Below are 20,746 nucleotides of genomic sequence, written 5' to 3'. Positions count from 1 at the left end.
GTTTCAGTTGCCGATCTACGATTTCTGCTATGTGAACCTCGCATAAGCAAAACTGATCAACTTCGCTTTTTATTAATTTCTTAATTTCACTATATGAGTAGGTACACTATTCAATTTTCAAGAAACGTATGATTTACTTCCATAAGTTCATTCATCGTAGGAGGATAAATACGCAGTGTAATAAATATTTTAATTTCTTTGGAACTCATTTCAAAGCTACATGTAATCCAAATCTAAGCGACTGTTTATGCATTTATGAAAAATCTAAATATATAACAATATATAGAATGAATGTAATATACGAAAATATTCAAAATATCTAAAGCAAAGTATATGGATTCTATGTAGGTTCTATATTTTTAATGATATATCTAAACATCCAAATTTGCATTAACGCCCGCAGCCTACTATTAACAAAGTGAATAGACACGATGGGAGTAAGTGAAAAATATTATATCTCTGTCACTTGTTCTCGATAGATCTGCCTTTGTGATGAGACTAGTTTTATATTTTTAGAACAAAATCACTACCTGTTCCGCGAAGATTATAATCCGGATCCTGGATTTATTGGAATTTAAGCGACCTGTATTGCATAGCCCTTCAGCTCCACGCTGGAGACTAACAATGGAGTCGCGTTAAAATGTATAAGTACACGTTTAGAAGAACATTTAAAAGGAGCTGGCATCGTTGACCCCGATAACCGATGTCGAATAAAGTTGTCGACTTATTGGCGATTCGCTAGGACGCAATCGATCGACGTTTTATCGAGCACAACGGCTGACCTCTACGGTTTATCGGTCCCGGTCTGATGTGATTTTCCGCAGGTGCTACCTCACTGTTAGACTATCGTTTTCGCTATCGCGATCCCCGTGTTGCGCGCTATGTACCGATAAGCGTGCTCGTTTCGTACGAGCGGGATTTTATCGAGTCGCGATCGTGGTGCTCGGTTAAGTAACTCGCCGCGACGATTTTCGCATTCGTTCCAGGTTGTCCTGCCGGCAGGTAACGTACGACGTCCGTTCGTTACATCTGCGCGACCTTCCAGTGAAGAGTGGTGTGGTACGTAAGCGTAATATGTGAGCACGAAGTAATATGTGAATGTAAAAGCACGTACTCACTAGCAAATGCGTTGGCAGACAGTGTCTGAATGATGTTTGCAACTTTTATAACTTCAATGGCTACTCTATAATTTTCATGCGAATATTGCTTGTAACTGACTGTAGATTTTTGTGCATTCAAAAATCCATAGAATGTATATAGTATATAAAATGTCAAAAGTATATTATTTGTTACGATATTCAGTAGGTGAGACAACTGTGTGCCTTGGTTCTACTTTTTTAATGCGTAAATGTAAATGTGTCTTCTGTGTGTAAATTTAATGTGCGAATATAGAGTAGTCGTCTTAGAGTGTAAGTGTCGTATGCAAGTATAGAGTAGTGTGTAAATGTCGTATGCAAGTGTAGAGGACCGCGTGTACGAAATCACCGATATTTCAAGGTTCGATAACGATCTCGATGGTATCTCGGTGGAATTCGAGGAACTGCAACGTGGTTTGAGCAATTTCACAGTGGAATTTTTCACGCTATGTTAATGGCGTGGCAGGTAGTCTTTTCAACGTGGTGGTCTGCGTTCATTAGAATGAAAAAAACAGGGAGTGTTAATTGCATTCTGCGTTGAAAAATTCCAAAGTTTACCTCGCGTCGGTTTGTTCGCGTTGCGCAATATTGGATGTTTAGAGAGGTTGTATACACGTACTAGTACTTTGGAAACAAGGATAACAATCTTGATCTTTCTATCTCTTTCTTGACTGCACTCGAAAGTGAACGTCGAAGATCCTACGTTTCAATCAAACACGCAGAGGCATTACTTCGAAAACTGACATGTAAAATTCAAGATTGCTTGATAAAGGAAGGCCTATCTTGTTCCATCTGTTGTACGACAATTATTGGCTCGACGTTATGATATTTTTAAAAACTGTCTTGTAAGATCGAAGGATCGCTCAATCGAGAATAACAAGTCAGACATTCTTTAAGCGAACAATGTAATACTTTCCATTTATATAAATCAAAAGGAGGACCTTGGAAATTTCTTCATACGGAATAAGACATTACCTGTATTAGCCTTCTTCGTGTAATACTACGTAACTGAAGATTTTACGTATTTAATTTCTTATTAGGTATACAAAAATAGAAGATTTATTCAAAAAATAGTTTCTGATATAATTTTGCAAATATTTATAAAATAGAGTAACAATTATAAACTGTAGACTTTCATTTGCATTTAAGATTACATTAGCAATTTTAATATAATAAAAATCGCAATTTAATAATAATCTAAAGAGAGAAAATATTTACCTAAAATTTAGCGACCTCTTAGGAAATTAAATAACAATCCATCAAAGTGTCACGAGCGTTAAAGCATTAATTCGCAAGAAACGATAGTTCATTACCCCGCAACCTATACTTCAAGAGCTATTACATAAACCTAAAATATCAGCCGGGAAAATCTCGCCTAGACCAGCTACCAGAGCCTCCATTCAAGCATTCCAGAATCAAACACGCCACTATTCACAGCTCGCGCGATTAATTTCTAGCCGAACAAGGCGGCCCGAGGAAATTTCTCTCCAAAACGGCGTGAAAATTAAATAATGGCCGGTTGGAAGAGTCACGACGGAGTCTCGTTAATTCCCATTTACATTCAATCTGTTCGAGGTGAATTGGAAATGCTTGGAAAAAGGCGCAAACGGTTCAGCTTTCCCTGACGCGGATTCCGCGATGGGATAAGTGTCGCGGTCTCTCTTCCGTTTTGGCTATCCCGGCTCTGCTCTGCTGCGTGGTAAACAAGTGTCACGCATAGCCTCGGGCGGAACGACGGGCACCGCGAAATGATTTCACCGTGAGAGAGTTGTGAAAGAGCTCTCGAGGCCCGAGAAACGTGTACGCCAGACAGCGTGGCGTCGCGTCGCCGGCCGAGCGCCTTGGCACAGCGACCACGTTTCCCGTGTATACAATACGTGTACCACGGCGGTGGAACCGGAACTCGACCCGCCATCATGCGCCAACAGGGATGGGGAACTCGAAACTCGACGTGCCCGATGAATTTTCAACTTCAAAGTCGCCTTGCCCAATTGAAGATCGCAAGGGAAAAATTTGATAAATCACATTTTTCCAATTTTACAGGAAAGGATTTTTAAAATTCAGTACATTCTCTGTTAATCTTACATTAATAACATATCTTCATTCAGTTTGAATTAGATATATATTTCCGTACATTACCGAACAAGACAATCTTAAATATTTTTTTGATAGTTTAAAAAATTTTACAGATTATCAAGTAACTATCTCAACCAGTAAGTGATTAACCAGTAAGACATTGAAATAAAAGAATTAATAAAAATGAACTTATCATGATTTTTCCACATGTTCTTCAACATTGAGCCCTTGATTGAGAAATTTGTTCTTATATGACAAAGAAGGAAATAGTTGATTTACAAACCATGTGAAAACCATAGCAAATTTAAATGAATAGTTCGAGTAGTTCAATGTACTTTTTGAGAAATTTTGAGGACTTGGAATTTTATATTTTGATTTTTGATTTAAACGAGATACTTACAAATACGGGAATTAATTTCGACGGAGAACATACAAATAGAATCGATTCTCAGTATATTCTAGTTCGCTCGGCGAGTAAACAAGTTCTTTTTGGAAATTATGCCCCGTTTAATACTTGTCGATATTGATCCGATTATAATCAGGCCTGATCGAACATGTTTATTTATTTAGTTGTTTTATTCACTTTGCTAATAAACTGATTAATGAAAAATCAATATCGAATTTGTGAAAAATGCATCGGCAGACACAAATATCCGATATATGTAGAAATTCGAAACGTTTCATCGGGTAGGTATTTAGTTTTCATCGCGTGTCAGCGTTCTCATACTTGCCGCAAGCGTTCTTCTCAGCATTCTTGGTAAATGCAGACCGAAAACCCGCGCGTTATTTGCGGTGCAATTAATTCCGCAAAGATTTAAACTGAATCTTAATTGGAGCAAATCAAACAAGTTCTCTCGTTAAACTATATAGATACACGAGTATAACAAAACGCCCGCTAGCGAGAATAATAAAGGAAAGGGCAGTAATAAAATGTACGATACGTTCCGTGAACGGAAACAACTAACTCCACCCACATCAAAAGGTGAGGTCGATCTGCAAGACGGATGAAATTCAAATAAGAAATTTAGTTCCAATTGAATTTAAGGGTATAATAAGATAAGGTTACTTGAGTTGTCTTAAAATTCAATCTTGAACTTTGTACATTGTAATACGAGTATGATAATGAAAAAATGAGAAAATATTTTAGACACAACAAGAAAAAATATAAGAAACGGAAATGATTCGAATAACTCTGTGGTAGTGTTACTTAAGCCAGCGAGGAGATACTATAGAAGCACTAATAAAATAAACTTCCAAAAATAAAGTAATATATACGCGTTATTGGATAATGATAATTACGATTGGGAATATTAACATTAAACGAATTTATTTCCTTTTGATGGGTAGAACATATCATATCATCGTAGAAATCTATGGCCATCGAGATGTAAATGTATACCAAATATTTCATTGTTTACCACGTCACTAATGAAGAGGTAAGCAGTTTGTTTTATAACAGAATTTAACGAATCACAAAACAAATTACTTGCTTGTCTCAAATAACCCGCTTGACTCAAGTAACTCTATTTTATTCTGTTCAAAAGACAAAACACATACGTATTCCTTTAATTCGTGGCTGTGTTATCGGTTGGTTTAACACAGAGTGCTAGTTGCATGTCGACGATACCAGAGGCTCCTTTCTATTTTCGTTAATAAAACAGCCCAGCGCTGTAGCGGCGTTGGAATTTTGTATTAGCGGATAACCGTCTAAATTAGCAAACTCATTCGCTGATATCAGGGAAAATTTGCATCCCGATAGTCTAACACGTTTCACACGGACACTGTTGCTTGCTTGGAAGTTGCTTCTTCGCTTATGGTTGAGAGGACGATTAACGTAAAAGCGTCTGCTATTTACGAGGAGCGAACTAACCGCCACGGGGACAGATGGAAATCGACGTCGAGTAAAATAGGAGCGAAGGAGAGAAAGGATCGACAATCGGGCCCGATCTGTCGATCAAGCTCGAGATCTAGATCTAGTAAATGAGGATTTAGTTCTTGCGAAGGCGGTCTAAGATCGGACGCCAGTTCATTAACGTGCAACGATGGCTCTTGAATGAATGACTAGCTCTCGCGAGGTTGATTAAAGCTTTGAGGGTGAAATCGTACGATAAAGCGGTTTTCCGTTTTCAGTGCTATAGGATATTCAGCTTTTACTCCTATTCATTGCGAATATATAAACAATAAATTTGTGCTCGTCAAAAGTTATTCGACAATTATGTTTTAGTTTTGATAATTTTATTTCGAATTCATTGTAAATTGTATCTTTGTCCTCTTAATGATTTTGATATAATCAATTTGTATTCTTACTTCTTTGTATTACCTCTTCCAATGAGGATTTTATCGATATTTAATTTATATGATATTCGATTTCGTTTAATTATTTTAAATTAAATATTTAAGGGTATCTCTTTTAAATTGTTTCGAACCTGATAGTCGAGTCGTAAATCTGTAATTGTTCAACAGAAATTAGGAATTACGTGTTAACTCGACGATCGATTTGCATTTTCAATGAATTACCATAATACTTCGAAGAAGATTCGAATATTCGATCACGACGATCGATTAAAGCTTCTTATGTGCAGTTAATCGACCAGCCAAAAGCTGATGTTCTGTTTGTAACATAGCATGTTACAAACTTGATTATTTCTTTTTTAGAAACTCACTTTTTATTCATATTTTAATATTTATTTTTGTAAAATGATTCAGGGAAAAGTTTGAAGATTTTAAGAACGCGCGGGACTTGTTAAAGCATGTGAAAATATGCCACGAACATGGAATTTTTTTAAATTTGCGGAAACTAATTAATAGCGATAGCGTAGAATTTTTTTAATTGCGGAAGTTAATTAATAGCAATAGCACGAAACCTTTTTAATCGCGGAAGCTATATTAATAGCTATAGATTTAGTCTTCTATAAATATATTTTCATATATTTAAAGTGTCTTTTTTTAAATTTCTATCTTAGTTCTCAGTTTATCCTGTACTTTTTTTACTCGAAACGCGAACGTAGGCGAAGCTTGTCAGATTCTTTGGCCGAGAGTGGAAACATCGCGTCAGGCAGTTTGTATAATGAATGATATCCTTCACGTGGAATGGAATTCACATCTCGTAAAAGTATTCTCGGATTGACGCAACTGCTTGTTGTGCGAGAATGGTACCGGATGTGCGAGAAGTAGGCGAGGACAACTATACCGTGGCGGCAATTAATGGCATCAGATTAAGTGGTTTTCAAAGTTGCTTTTATACTATGCCAAGATTTCCGCTTTGAACCCCTTTTCTCTTGCCAATTTTTTACCGCACTCAGTTGATTGAAGTTCTTCATTTTATTTTTAACGTACCAACGTAATCTACTTAAATTAGCCAAAGCCAATTAATACGAATTCATTACAGTATCTACTTCATCCTAAAATATTTTACAAAATTATCCCACACTTAAATACTTCTTGGCTTATCTCCAAAATCTACTTTTTAAACTTCAATAGAAACACTCTTACGGAAACATACTTTGCAGAGCATACATAGAGATCGACAACATCTATCTAAAACCGAGCATTATCGAAGAATCTCCCACGACGAATAAGCCAAGAATGTAAAAACTTTTCAAAGTTGACGCCGGTGGATTGGGAAATGACAGGAAGTCTAGTATCGTAATCGACTGTACGTAAGCTAGCGTCAACGTCAAAAGACACGTGTATGTGTCGAAACGTCGCGCGAAGAATCTATCCATTCATCGTTGACCTTGTTAGAAAATGGAGCGGAAATGGTTATTGGTAACGATATGTCGGTGAGAAATAACGAAAAGCTCGGTCAGCTAGGGACAAATCCGTGGGCAAAAAGAGGTCGTCGTCGAGGCTGGAAATCCAGGGAACCAGATCTGGTTCGTGAGGTGGTTAATTGCCACGACTCGAGACGATCGTCTTTGTCGTTCGTCCCGTGAATCGACACGAAGCTGACGGAAAAAGGGAAAAGAAAGCTTCGCGAACCGTACGATTCCCGGAGGCTCGTTACTGAATCACGATTGTCAATGAAGAAATCCGCGGCCTGGCGAGCGGAGAGCAACCGCGATGGAAATCCATGGAATGTCGTTCTCCTCTATTTCTTTGGCTGGTCGAGAGATCGAGGTATCCCCCTCGTACAAACGATACCATACTTTCGAACTGGGAGGATTTCAACTGGGCAGAATCGATGAGGCTCGTGAGAAGCGTACGCCGTTTTTGTTCTCACAATTCGTTCGGCTCGCTCTTGTTTCTACCGAGGAGACACTGTGCGAATTCACCAACTCGCTTGTCCTCCTCCTTCCATCCTACCGGATGATACATCGTTCTGGACGTCATGATTTAAAATGCTGATACTCCTTTCAACCCCTACCTGTCCCAAACGTTCTTTCTTCGATTCGACTGTAAGCGGCCCATTCGATTGCGGAAAAGATTTCATTAAGTATTTTGTTTGGTACTGAACGTGTATGGTGGAGCCGAAAAGGGGTTCGTGATGTATTTTTCAATGGACGGTTTAAAATTCATTGGTAAAATACTTTGAAATGCGCTTCCTTTATTTTATGTGAAGTTCTATAAATCGTTTTGAAGAATGATTATCATAAAAACAATTGACTCATTTGTATTTCATGTAGAGTATATGCTGTATTGTATTTTAGGAAGATATAAACTGGGCTTAATTTTTAGTGCGTTGTATTTTCTTTACAAGATCTTTAGAAAAAGCATATTTCTGTTAATGATAGTGGGCGAAGACAAACATTTTGTTTCTATAAGGGTTAATATGTCGGACATATACATTTTTATCGATATTCAAGATAAATTTATTTAATGTTCGCAATAAAAAAGAGATAGCGTAACGTAAAGAATCCATCCAACAACATCATTAAAGAACTCCAGGGTTTCTCCAGATTGAATAACACCATTGAGGAATATTTTCAAACTACAACCAACTTTCCATCTACAGCAACTCCTCCGTAACTAACTTATTCATCTCTCAAATCATTTATTCCCGCAGTCACATCACATCAGATATTACATTATCTCGTTCCTCGTGTCAGAATCCTACTTTGACTACGTACTCTCAAGTGACACAAGCGCGCGGCCTTTTAAAGACCCAACATATCAGACCGCGGATAAAAGAATTTTTAATGAAGACCAACATTCGCACGCGATATTTTTCGCGGTTGAAACTCAGCCTCTTTCTATCTTCTACTTTAACTTAACCTCTTTCTGGTTGGCCCGTAACGAGAATGCAGCAACTGACATATACTCGAGTTAGAAACTAAAGAAAACGAGAAGAAGGTAGGAGACATTCGTACAAGATCGTATAACAGGGTAAAGCCGTGTATACAATTATGACGGGGCACCATGGGCCAAAATGGAAAGAACAAGTGATTTTGTTTTATTACTAATGTGGGTACTATATTTCAACTTTTAAATTCTATTTTAGTTACTTTCATTTAGTTACGTTCATTATGAAGGCATTTAATAAACATAATTTTAATTACACAATCTCTTGTATAAATTGAAAAGTTATAGACTTAAAGCATTAGCGTTATTACGATCCTTCAGTTTATAATAAAAAATATTTCAAAAATGTTAATGGTGTGTAACGTAAAGTTGAAACGAGGAATTGTATACATCTATAACTACTTTTTCTTTTTTTTTTTCGTAAACCTAAGATACCTCTCAACATTAAAGCAACGTAATTGGATCGAAAATGATTGGAAGAACGTAGCAGGGTTAAGTATATGATTTTGTACGAGTTTCTCATACGCGTTCTCCAGCGACCAGAAATATATTATCGATTTAGAGGAAGCAATCCATTGGTCTGGCGGACCAATTACAGGGGACGACGAGATCGGGAGCGAGGCAACGTTTAATTGATACTTAACGCGAGAGGGCTACGACTAATGTGCCAAGGGTCCTTTTAACAAGCGAGAACGGCGATCTGGGTCATTGTACCGTCATCGTATTCTAAATTCGGAGTGCAATGAACGTTGTGCGACTTTTATTCGTTCGAGTTGCCAGCTTGGTAATTTAGGAAGCACGCGAAGTATGCATAGTACGAATTTTAATCGGATGAGTATGTTGAAGGATTGTTTACGGCTTCTACAAGTTTAATTGTCTTCATACCCTGTGGCAAAGTTTATACTGTTTATGAAGGAACTTTAACTGTTAGAGATTTGACGTGGAGATTAGATGTAAGTTGCTCCGATATTACGGTAGATTGGACGTGTGCTTGGTTTAATCCCATATATACTTCTTGGATTATCAGAGTTGGAATTTGAGTTATAAGAATACAGAATCATCACAGAATCTTTACGAATTATGTCACGTAACTGATCTTCAAATATCCTCAGAGCAAGCAATTCTATCGTAAATTGAAAAATCACAGTTGGCGCGTAAATCGAATCTGAAGACTTCGATCGACTCTAAAAATAATAAGAACGTGCGTCCTATTGGAGAAGGGGAGAGGGAAATTTTATTCTCTCTAGATAGTAGACACACGTAACCGGCAGTTAAAAAAGAAGGATAAACTAACATTCGCGCAGAATAAATAGTAGAAGCCCATAAAACTCGCACGAAACACTGTTCGTTTTACGAGTCCATTCCCGAGCCATTGTCACGCATAAAACACCAGGGTTTGTTCAACCTGCCTAGACGGAAGTGACGTCGTAGCAACGTGGGGCGACACGGCTCGTTGGTCAGCACGAACCCGCGCGGAAATAACTCACGTACGAGAATCGTCACGTCGTGTGGTAACACGCCGGAACGGAAATGCAGATATGTAAGAGAAGTATAAGTGGCGGATCGCTGATAATCGTACGCGAAACGCGGCTTCCCCGTCTCCTCCGACTCGACTTGCCCGCTTCTCCTTGAGGATAAGGTTCCCTTCGTTCGGACCAGTCGGACAACCGGGTGTACCTCGAGACACATTCTTCTCCGTCTCACAAGAATTACTGTTCGTCAACCGTCGCTTCTCGATAATTTCGTTCAAGAAATATATACGGTCAAAAAGTATGCGTTTAAGACGTTAAGGATTTAGGGTGCGTCGTAAAAAGAGTGTAGAATATAGAATCAATTATTCGAGCTATTTAGATATAGATATAAATAGAGGAATCAAGTTTTTTGTAATGAAGTATAAAATTGTGTATTTGTAAGTGAATTAGTTACGTCTCGTGGGAATATATTGGATATGAATAAAGAAATAGATTTAGAAATATGTGCTTGAATAATATATTAGGTGTATATTGGTGATAAAGAATAACATGGGACATAATGATCATATTTGCATAAATAACATGAAACCAATCAACCGCCTTACTCAGGAATTGCCAGTACGTCAATTGAAAAAAATTAAGATAGGAATATCTAATATCAACAAAAAATCATAGAAAGGCATGGAACATAATTTACAAGACTGTAATATGTAAATTATGTGAATCAACGGATGTGTATTTTTCAACATTCCCACCTTGTTCCATATTGTCTGACATATACTGCATTTTTCATTTAATATTACAATTCAACTACGTTATGTCTTATGGGCGAGTAAATGAAATTCATTAGCTACCCCTATAAGGAGAAAGAAAATTACATTTTACACCAACAGCACTGAATTTAGAACCTACGTTTACTCAACATTCTTCATTCCCCTTGATGAGTACTATATACTAGAAGCCCTTAAATTCTTTGATTCTATTTTTACAACACGCTGTCCCTATACACGCTAGTAAAATATACATAATGTAGTGGAATGTTGATTATATTCGGATATAGCATAGCATGAAAAAAGAAACACTGTGTTAAAAACAGTACTATCTTAAGCCAGTTTGTAATTCATAGGAATCTTTCTATAAACAAATCCTATTTTTTTTTTTTTTTTGATTAATTTAAGAAGTGTGTATTTAGGATATAATATACAATCTTGTAAGTGTCAAGGTTGTCGTTCGTAACGAAATTCTAATGGACTTTCAGTATCACCTAAATTTTTCTTCTAATGCAGCGACAGGAAATTATAGCTTCTGTTAGAATGAGTGATCGAATGGTGAATGTCTGGAGAGACATCTAAGATTCGAAAAATCTATTCCGGTCGGGAGTCCGTTTATTCTTAACGGATATCCCATTTCTGCAATGCCGGGTATTTTTAACCATGGCCCACATTCGAGCACGTTGATTATTTTCTCGTATAATCAAATGGCCCTGTTGTCTGACTTCGTAACGTTCATCGATGAAGAATAAAAAAAAGAAGACGAGGAGGAGGAAAAAAAGAAGAAGGAAAGAGGGAACACTTTGCATGTCATTTTACGCGTTTCCCTTTCCTCGAATGCTCTGGTAATTTCGTTTAACGATCTCACTGCTCGGCATGGCGTTTACGATTAAAATTTATCACCGTAATAACGTTACACCCCGAGGAAAAAGAACAGATTGTACAGCGTTAAGCTGCTAACGTAAATATCCATAAATACTCTTCGTCTATTCCTCGCATCACCGCAATCATTAAGGTTCAATCCTTTTAAAACGCGATAAGCTTTCTACGGAGTAATTTGGTCTCTCATAAGCGACATTCACGAATCTGTCGTTTATTTTCCCACTGTCGTACATTTATGCTTCGATTCAGCTTTCATTTGCAAGTATCAAAGTATAAACATTATAAAATTCATTATACACAGGAGAAGTCTTTCTTAATGTTCAATACGCGTACACAGTAATTTTACAGCAATATGCATTACATGAAAAGTTTTATTCTGAAAAGTTATTCTCCACCAGGATTTCTAGTTTCTACTTCACTATTGCAAATTCTTGATTTACTACTGTTTGAATATAACCACCTATACCAAACCCAACGTAATTCTGAAAAGAAAACTAGCTTTTGAGCCGATAATTTCCTACATTCAGAAATTATATTACTCTCTACTCGTCAAATACTTTAAAAAAATACACCTAAAGATCTGTGAAGAACATTTGGTGTCCTAAAATAAAATGCAATGCAGCTGTGTATTAATCATCACATTCTCTCTAACACTCAAGATCCTCCCACTCATTCATAACGATTTCATGAAAGCTAGGGAAACGGTACATCAGTGACAGCGATTAGACACATTTGAGGCCAAGTTTTCGTCGGCAAGAGAATTCGTCGGCGTGCGCCAACGTAGAGGCATAGCTTCCATTATGTCCTCATGCATCGCCATGAAATAGAATGGAAAAAAAATTGCGGTACTAGATGGTTAGGTCGTGATGCTCGCTTCCTGGACAGCGAGCGGCGCAAAGAGGAGTTTAGCTGTATGCCACGATGCCACCGATGGAAACCGTGCGAAGCGACACGAGGTGAAACTTGGTCCATTGTCATGTGGCGAAGATCACGTAAGGTCACACACTCTCCCGACTAACTCTCGCAGCCCTGCCGATGCCCTACGTGGAAACAACAAAGGCGTCAAGTTTCGTAACGAGCAACAGAGCGTCGGCTTTATTGTTAGAAAACGGACTGGCTTTGCCTACGGTCGTCAGAAGGAACAGCGTTTCAGTTTAGTCATCTGTGGCCCCGATCCGGCTCTTCCAGACGTCGAATCCCACGTTAGTCTCTCGGCTCGTTTGTCCGCTTGATAATAAAGCGTGAAATGGTAATTCAGAGTTGCATTGTGGGAAAGTAGAGGAACATCGGATTGAGGCGAGGTTTGATGAAGAACTTACAAAGTTTGAGACGATTTTGTAGTTATAAGATAGAATCGATAGTTTGTCGGGCTAAAATGGATAGTTTCTCAAATTCGACAGAACATGAAGTTGGCAATTAACCAAATGAAAAAATCGAGTTGATTTTGCAATAGTAAGTTGACCAGTATCAGTTCCGTAAAATACAAAATCAAGAAATAGTCGAATAGAGAAATTGCGACGTTTGTGTGTTCTGTAATCGTATGGTGATAATTTGCTGGGTCCAATAATTTAATTAGCAGAAATTATAATTGTGACATAATACTGTTAAAGGTGTCTGTGCTCAGATGAAGTTTTACTCGAGAGCTGCGTACATTTGCAAACACATACATTACGTAACTCTCCTTTCTCTTCTTCTCTTCTTTGCGTTTCTTCTATAGTATATCGAATACAACAATTATAGTAAAAAAAAAGAAGTTAATATAATTAGCTGCTGAACAAACAAGGAAGGCAAAATGCGATTGATGCCTTATTAAGTTCGTTATTATATACAACCGATGTGAAATATCAATTATGTAAGTCAGAAATTCAAGATTTCAAGAGTATTCAAACCAAAGTAATACTACGTTAAAACAGAAAGCGTGTAAAATGCATGGAAATGATTCGTTCTTTAAAAAACTATATTTTCATGGCAGAGCTGGTGTAACATAAAGGCGTGGTTTTTTTCTTCTCACGCCTGCCGGAAGAATCATTCATCTTCCACAACTTACGTACGGTGTCACAGCCGATTGCGAGAGACCATAGGTAAAAGCAATGGGGCTTGAAACACTTTCTACAATTAATTACACGACACGATAGCGTCCTCGACGGTGGTCCTTAATTTGTCGCTACATCAAACGCAAATTGATTATCAACCAGTGCCACTGGTGGCTGCTAAACATTCGCTACGAGTCGTTAATCTTGCACGAAACGTTTCTCCACACTCTCCAATGGTCGACCGGAGTGTATCATGAGTCACGTCTCCTCTGAATCACGTCATTAGCTCGTTGTAATCTTCCACGAGCCCCACTACCGTAATAGTATAAAAAAGATCAAGTTTCGAGGTAACCACATATTGCCGCGTGTAATCCAAAATTTATTGATATAGACGTAGATCTTGGCGTTCTTTTAATAAATCCCAAAACGAATCGTTGCATCGTACGTTATTGACGTCAAAACCTGTCAGGCATGGTCGAAGATGGAAGAAGATAGAATTCTTGTTTATGACTGTTACTTATGCAAATGAGACGCGCGATTAAGGCCGCGTTTCGTAACTTTCCTTTTAATTAAGGGCACCGTTGAAATTCGCTCTCGCTTAATTTTCGCACGCTCAATACGTTTACACCGTTGCAGGGTGGCGGCGATGATTCGGACGAAGATACACAGTGCGCCCTCAGCGAGAATTGGACGTTCGAGAAGAAAACCAGACGCTGGTCCCGCGTGTGCGACGTGACGCAAACCAACGTCGAGAGGTTACAGGCGATTGCTGGGCAGAACTTGCAATCCGAGGAGGACTCGTTGGAGGATCGACTGGAAGCCGAGGAAGCCGAGGATACGATGCTGGACACTCTCAGATACAGTAGCTTACCACCTGGTACGCTTCCCGATGAGATCGGCCCGAGATTTCGAAGAACCGGCTCCGAGAGACTGAGGGATGGAGCTAAAGCTTTCCTTAGGCGGGTCGAGTCGTTGAAATCCCGACGGCGAAAGCACCAGAACCGCGACGGCATCGTCATCAGTGGCCCGCAAATTCTAGACGTGATGTCGATGCAGCAAAAAATGAAAGAGTTGAATTGCGTGGACGTATCACCTACGGGACCCGCGCCGGTGTCTTTCAACGATCTTTTACCAGGTTCGCCGCTTCACGTGCCTGGATCACCTGTCACGTTACCAGCTTCTCCTTATCATCTTCCACCGTCGCCTCTGACCAACGCGCCTAGTCCGTTCGGCGACGATTCGTCGAGTTATTGCTCGGACGGGTCACAAGGAGGTGGCCCGACGCCTACGCCGACACGTACGAAGATGAATCGAGCGAGAAGGTTCTTGCATCGTGGCCGAGAGGATCAAGGCGCGCTCAGCGACTCCGAGTGTCAACCTACCAGTTGGCGACACAGGTATTTCAGAGACGCGAACAGCAATCATGCTAAAGTGTTAGAGTACGTGACTGCCCATCCCCAAAGTCCCAAGGATTCGCCGACCAAAACTCCCATAAATAGTCGCGGAGGAAGCCTGAATCTTGGGAAGGAGTCGCAAAGGTACAGGGACAAGTTGTCGGGACAAAGTCAGGAAAGGTACAAGGAAGACAAGGTGGCCGCGTTGAAGAGGGAAGACAAGATGCACAAGAGCTTCAGACACCGCGACGATCCGTACAGAGAGGGTAAACTCTTGTCCAAGGAAGTGACGGTTTACAGAGAAAAGTCGAGGTCCAGGAGTTCCGAACTCGCTGGAAGTCAAGAGAGCAGTTCGACAGTAGCCAGTCGTGATTCGGATCAGGAAGAGGATTCTCCAAGGCACAAGGGTACCGTTGTTAGATGGCACAGTTTTCAAAGGGGATCACTGTATCCTGAACCGCTGGATCCTCTGTGTTCACGAGCTATGGCCTCGATGTCCTGCGGGCAACTCTTGGTACTGAGGAAATTGGCTCTGTTAAAACTGACCGCTTGCATGGAACGATACTGTCCAACTCATCGTACGGGTTGGAACTGGGAATTGCCAAAGTTCATCAGGAAGATAAAGACCCCTGATTACAAGGATAAAACAGTCTTCGGGGTACCGTTGTTGTTATCTCTGCAGCGAACCGGCCAGGCTTTACCAAAGTGTATTCAAATTGCGTTGAGGTGGTTGAGAGCGAACGCCCTCGACCAAGTTGGAATTTTTAGGAAGAGCGGTGTCAAATCGAGGATACAGAAATTGAAAATGATGACCGAGACTCTCGGGGATAACATTAATTTTGATGGTCAGCAGGCCTTTGATGTGGCTGATCTCGTTAAGCAGTATTTCAGGGAGTTGCCGGAAGCGCTATTAACCAACAAGTTATCTGAGACCTTCATCGCCATCTTCCAACGTGAGTATATATGTACATCTATATATCAGTATCCATATCGATGACAGAATGAGACCAATACAGAATCTTTAACGCTCTTGATATCCATACATCTTTAATCTCGTAAGCCTTCTGAACTAATGACTTATTAGTAAACTAAATTAAAACCGGCAACAAAGGTAATTACAGGTATCCATAATTGTTACAGATGTACCTGTTGATCTGCGACCGGACGCAGTGCAATGCGTCCTGCTGCTTCTGCCAGACGAGCATCGGGAGGCGTTGGAGACTCTGCTCGATTTCTTGAACCACGTAGCGAGCAACGCTCCCTACAACCAAATGACAGCCTCGAACCTGGCCGTGTGCCTGGCACCGAGCCTGTTCCACTTCAACCACAGTAACACGAACGTGACCAACAGGTCGAGCAGCGTATCGCCACGTAGGAGAAAGACCGTGGGCATTCCCGATCAGAGGGAACTGTCGGAAAACAAAGCCGCTCACGACTGTCTTCTGTATCTGGTCAAGATGCATCGTGAATTATTCATGGTGAGTGGCTCGATGCCGAACGTCCAGGTCGTTCGAGAGGAGCGTCATCCGTCGTCGTCTCGAAACGGCGATTGTGATCGCGCTCGAATCTGAGATATATATATACATATATATTTATACATATGTATATGTGTGTATTATTCGGATATGTTCTCACGAATCATGAAGGGAAATACGAGTTAATCTCATCCCCTTTTCTCTGTTTCTTGTTGCATCAGGTCTCCTCGGATATGTTGACGCAGTGTCATTTCAATTACATGGAGGAAAGCGTACCGGTCGCCTTGGAGGAGCTGGGATCCGAACTTAAGCAGGATTGGAGAGGATATCTTTACGCTTGCACTACGGCCTTGTTGAAGGAGGCGCGTGAGAAGTACGTACATTTGAAGTTTGTCTTCCCTTTTGTCGTAATTTTGTTTATGATTAATATAATGATGGATCTTCTTTAAAAAAAGTTATGCTTTTATTTACACTTTTTGGCATTTGGATGATTTCTCGTGAAGTCTTGTTTCTTTCATCGCGTTATATATTTTTTCATATACCATTCATTTTAGACTTTTTGATACAAGTTCTGGTGAATACAGATATTTGATACAAATTCTTCTATAATTTTCATCCAATTTCAGCGAAAATTATTCATTTAGAAAAAATATTATATACATGTAGCTAGCCATATAATGTATACTTCTTTTACAGAAGTCGAGGATGGGTCACCGTGCACAATCCAGCTGATAGCACAGTGGAAATGGCATACAAGAAGGTCGGAGATGGACATCCGCTCCGATTGTGGCGAGTGTCAACCGAGGTGGAAGCACCACCGAACGAGCTTCTCCATCGTGTTCTGAGAGAAAGGCATATCTGGGATCCTCAGCTTTTAAAGTACAGACTGGTCAATAAACTGGACACCAACGTGGAGGTCTTTCAATACGCCACTGGGAACATGAGTCCTCTTCCTGCTAGGGATTATTGTGTGCTAAGGTGTGTATTTGTGTTTGAGAGGCACGATATTCAATTGCATCGAGAAACCGAACGTGACAAATAGCAAGACTGATTTATAAGAGGTGTAAAATGTGAGGGTCGAGTTGTAAATTATGTAATGTTGCATTGTACAGATCCTGGCGTAACGATCTCCCTAAAGGAGCCTGCGTCATCGTAGAAACATCCGTAGAACATCCGGATGCTCCTGTTATGCCTGGTGGAACACGTGGTATTGTTTTAGCCTCGCGCTATCTTATCGAACCTTGTGGTAGCGGTAAATCACGGATTATGCATCTCTCCAGAGTGGATACAAAGTACGTATTCTTTGGATTTAGGGAATCGATAATCTTTTTATATGCACTGTAAAAAAATTTCAAATCCCTAAAAATATGAAAAATTATGAATTGGCGATTCAATATTTTGATTGATGAATCAATATCCTTGTAGATTGATAGTTTTAAATACTTTAAATCGCGTTAATCCCAACCTTAACCATTAAATTTAAATAAAAGATATTGATTTTCTGTTCATATTAACCTTTTTACAATTTTTATATTCATACATTATTTTAAATCATAATCCTTAATACTATTGTGCTTAATTTTAATTACAGAGGACGCACTCCAGAATGGTACAACAAAAGCTACGGCCACCTCGCTGCCCTTCATCTCAGTAAAATTCGCAGCTCCTTCAAGCATACAACAGATGGTCCTGAGAGTAAAGTCTGAGAGGAAGCAACCGTGCAACGAAGATCGTTGCACGGTCCTTTCTCTACTTTACAGGATCAGGATGATCAGCATGAAGAACACAGGATCCTGAAGGATGTGCTACAGGTTCAGCCTACCATTGACGAGGAATAAAGAAGAATTCAAATCGCGCCCACTTCATCGGTACCATGACCAAGAAGTTAAGAAATCTTGGAGGATGTAATGGGACAACTCGCTGTCAAAGATATGAATCCCGTCGTGCGTTTCTCGAGTTGATTAATGAGATGATATTTATAATTGAAAATAGGGGAAACAAAAAAAAAAAAAAAAAGAAAAAGAAATGCAAAACAGAAACATTAACGGTACCATGCACGAGCTTTAATTGATGTGAAGCATTTTTTGTTGAAGCCTGAGATGTATAGAATTAGACGAATTATTATTAATCGTGTTGTTAGAGGATGAAGAAGAAAGAATTTATTGTTATCGTAATTCTAGACGAAAATTCTCTCGGTGTGATGTTTTATTGTCTAAGGATCTTGCCGTCCAGTGATCGTGAAAGTCATTTAAAGAAAAAAAAATAAAAAATAAAAAAGGCAGGAGACCGAGTCGAAGGAAAGTTAAAAATGGGCTAGTACGTGTTTCCCCTGTGTACGTAGGATACAGCGCACTATTTTTGCAAATATCCATAGTCAGATGTTATAATGTTAATCGAAGTTCCACTGAGCGATGCTTTTTGTCTTCGGCGATAACACATTGTGGAATATACAATCTTTTGCGATGTTTCGATGTAAAGAAGAAGAACGCTAACGTAGCAAATAATGTTGCCTTTTTCAATGGTTAGATAGAATGATTTCAATAATCGTATCGATTAAAATATACGCGAAGCATGTGAGAGAATGGACGTAGAATATTTTTGGATTTGTAGTCGCTACAAATGCTGTTGCAATCTGTGTATGTAATATTCCGCGTCGCACGATGTTTTAATCTCACCAAATGATATACAAGCGATCGATAGGAGAATGAAGCAGCGCACAATATTATTAATTCACTGTTTAGCACTTAAGAGCCCCTATTTTGTATGTTTCTTTCGGACCAAATGCCAATATTTCTATTGTATCATATCACGCGCCGTCGTAACGAGTATCTCGAGACATAGTTCTTTCAGATCGATTCTTTTTGTACATGTCACAATTTAGATGACCACGAGGACCGTGTGTGAAATTATTGTAATGGATACGCAATTATACAATGTATTTACATATATTCCATTTATATACAAAATAGCTAACAACGTGAAAATTGGACGTCCAACGCGGTCCACTTGCGTTCGATATTTCTGTACGTGCAATTTCAAATTGTATTTCTTTTCCAAATCGTCGTAAAATTACGTCTCCTTCCCCTATAATGCCCTAATCTTACGATTAATCTGATTTAATAAAGCAATGCGAAAGGATTTTGAGTAAATGTGTAAGTTCTCGCGCCCGTTGCAATCAGGCGCAAACGATGTGAAACTCGCGTTAATTAAGCAATTGTCATTGTCACTTGTATTATCGATGTTGAAGCGTTGAAAAATCGTCATAGCGTCTATTGTTAATTGTCTGTCTGAAATTGTAAATGTCAATCGAGCCGGTGGCCCGGGGAACTGTTTTTTTCAATTGTTCTCGGACAGTCGAGCATTTAGAACGAATCCGTCATCGTTCAAGATACGTTTGTGCATGCACTATTAACGCATAGGGACCACCTTCATTCAGACTCCCCTTACACCTTAAAAGAAAATGAAGAAAAAGAAAAAAATATATTATACAAATATACCGAATCGGGAAAAAAAACGACCTGGAGAAATAATACACCTCATCGAATCGAATTATAAGTGTATTTTAACATAATACTAGTCATTTACAAGTTAGATGAAGTTACGGATATCGGATATAAGTGTATAGATTTTTATTCTACGAACGCTGCGTCGAGAATATTTAATTATTATTATTAATATAATTATTATATTATTGACACATAGAGTAATTACATGGAAAAAAAAGAAATATATCGATGATATTTTTGTGTCCAAAAAACGCCAGTAGGGAATACCGCGAATGTGAATGAGTGAGAGAGAAAGAAAGAACGAGAGAGCGGGAGAGAGGGAGAGAGAGAGAGAGAGAGAGAGAAAGAGAGAGAGAGAGAGAGCAGGCAAGAGAGCGCGTCTGAATGTTTCTCCGTTATTTGTAACGATATATGGTCGTCTTTATTCTTGTAATCCGTGTTTCACTAGAATATGTAAATATGTATATTATACAATAATGAAACACGATTATATACTCATTAAACGAGATTGTTTTATTTTGTACACCTCGCGTACGAGCCATTTAATTACATTCCAAAACGCGTTTTTTCGAAACAATCAAGTTACAACTCGCGTATTTACGATTTTCAGTTGTGCAATGAACGATCAGTTAAAGTTAAAAACGATTTATCACGAGTTGTTTAATCGATACTTTGCGTTACCACGAGCAATACATTGGCGTTTTCGCGTTCGTGCTATGATCTTGCCGTTTCTCGATCAGTTAGCCGGACACAAGCTGCTA

General features: G+C 39.1%; 1 protein-coding gene across 2 annotated transcripts in view; it reads left to right on the top strand.

Moving 5' to 3' along the window:
- LOC117238983 (rho GTPase-activating protein 7) overlaps nt 1-20,488 on the top strand; it is a 349,400-nt gene extending 328,912 nt beyond the window's left edge. For both annotated transcript variants that reach the window (XM_033504242.1, XM_033504244.1), the window contains 6 exons: nt 14,247-15,957; nt 16,145-16,482; nt 16,701-16,852; nt 17,176-17,457; nt 17,592-17,771; nt 18,071-20,488. In XM_033504242.1, coding sequence (XP_033360133.1) covers nt 14,247-15,957; nt 16,145-16,482; nt 16,701-16,852; nt 17,176-17,457; nt 17,592-17,771; nt 18,071-18,185 — 2,778 coding nt within the window. In that variant the 3' untranslated portion in view covers nt 18,186-20,488. The remainder of the gene's footprint in view (nt 1-14,246; nt 15,958-16,144; nt 16,483-16,700; nt 16,853-17,175; nt 17,458-17,591; nt 17,772-18,070) is intronic.
- The last annotated feature ends 258 nt before the right edge of the window (nt 20,489-20,746 follow it).

This window comes from Bombus vosnesenskii, unplaced genomic scaffold, assembly GCF_011952255.1.
Source record: "Bombus vosnesenskii isolate JDL3184/JDL3185 unplaced genomic scaffold, Bvos_JDL3184-5_v1.1 scf7180000013788, whole genome shotgun sequence".
Lineage (NCBI taxonomy): Eukaryota > Metazoa > Arthropoda > Insecta > Hymenoptera > Apidae > Bombus > Bombus vosnesenskii.
This window is presented reverse-complemented; position numbering and strand designations above follow the sequence as displayed.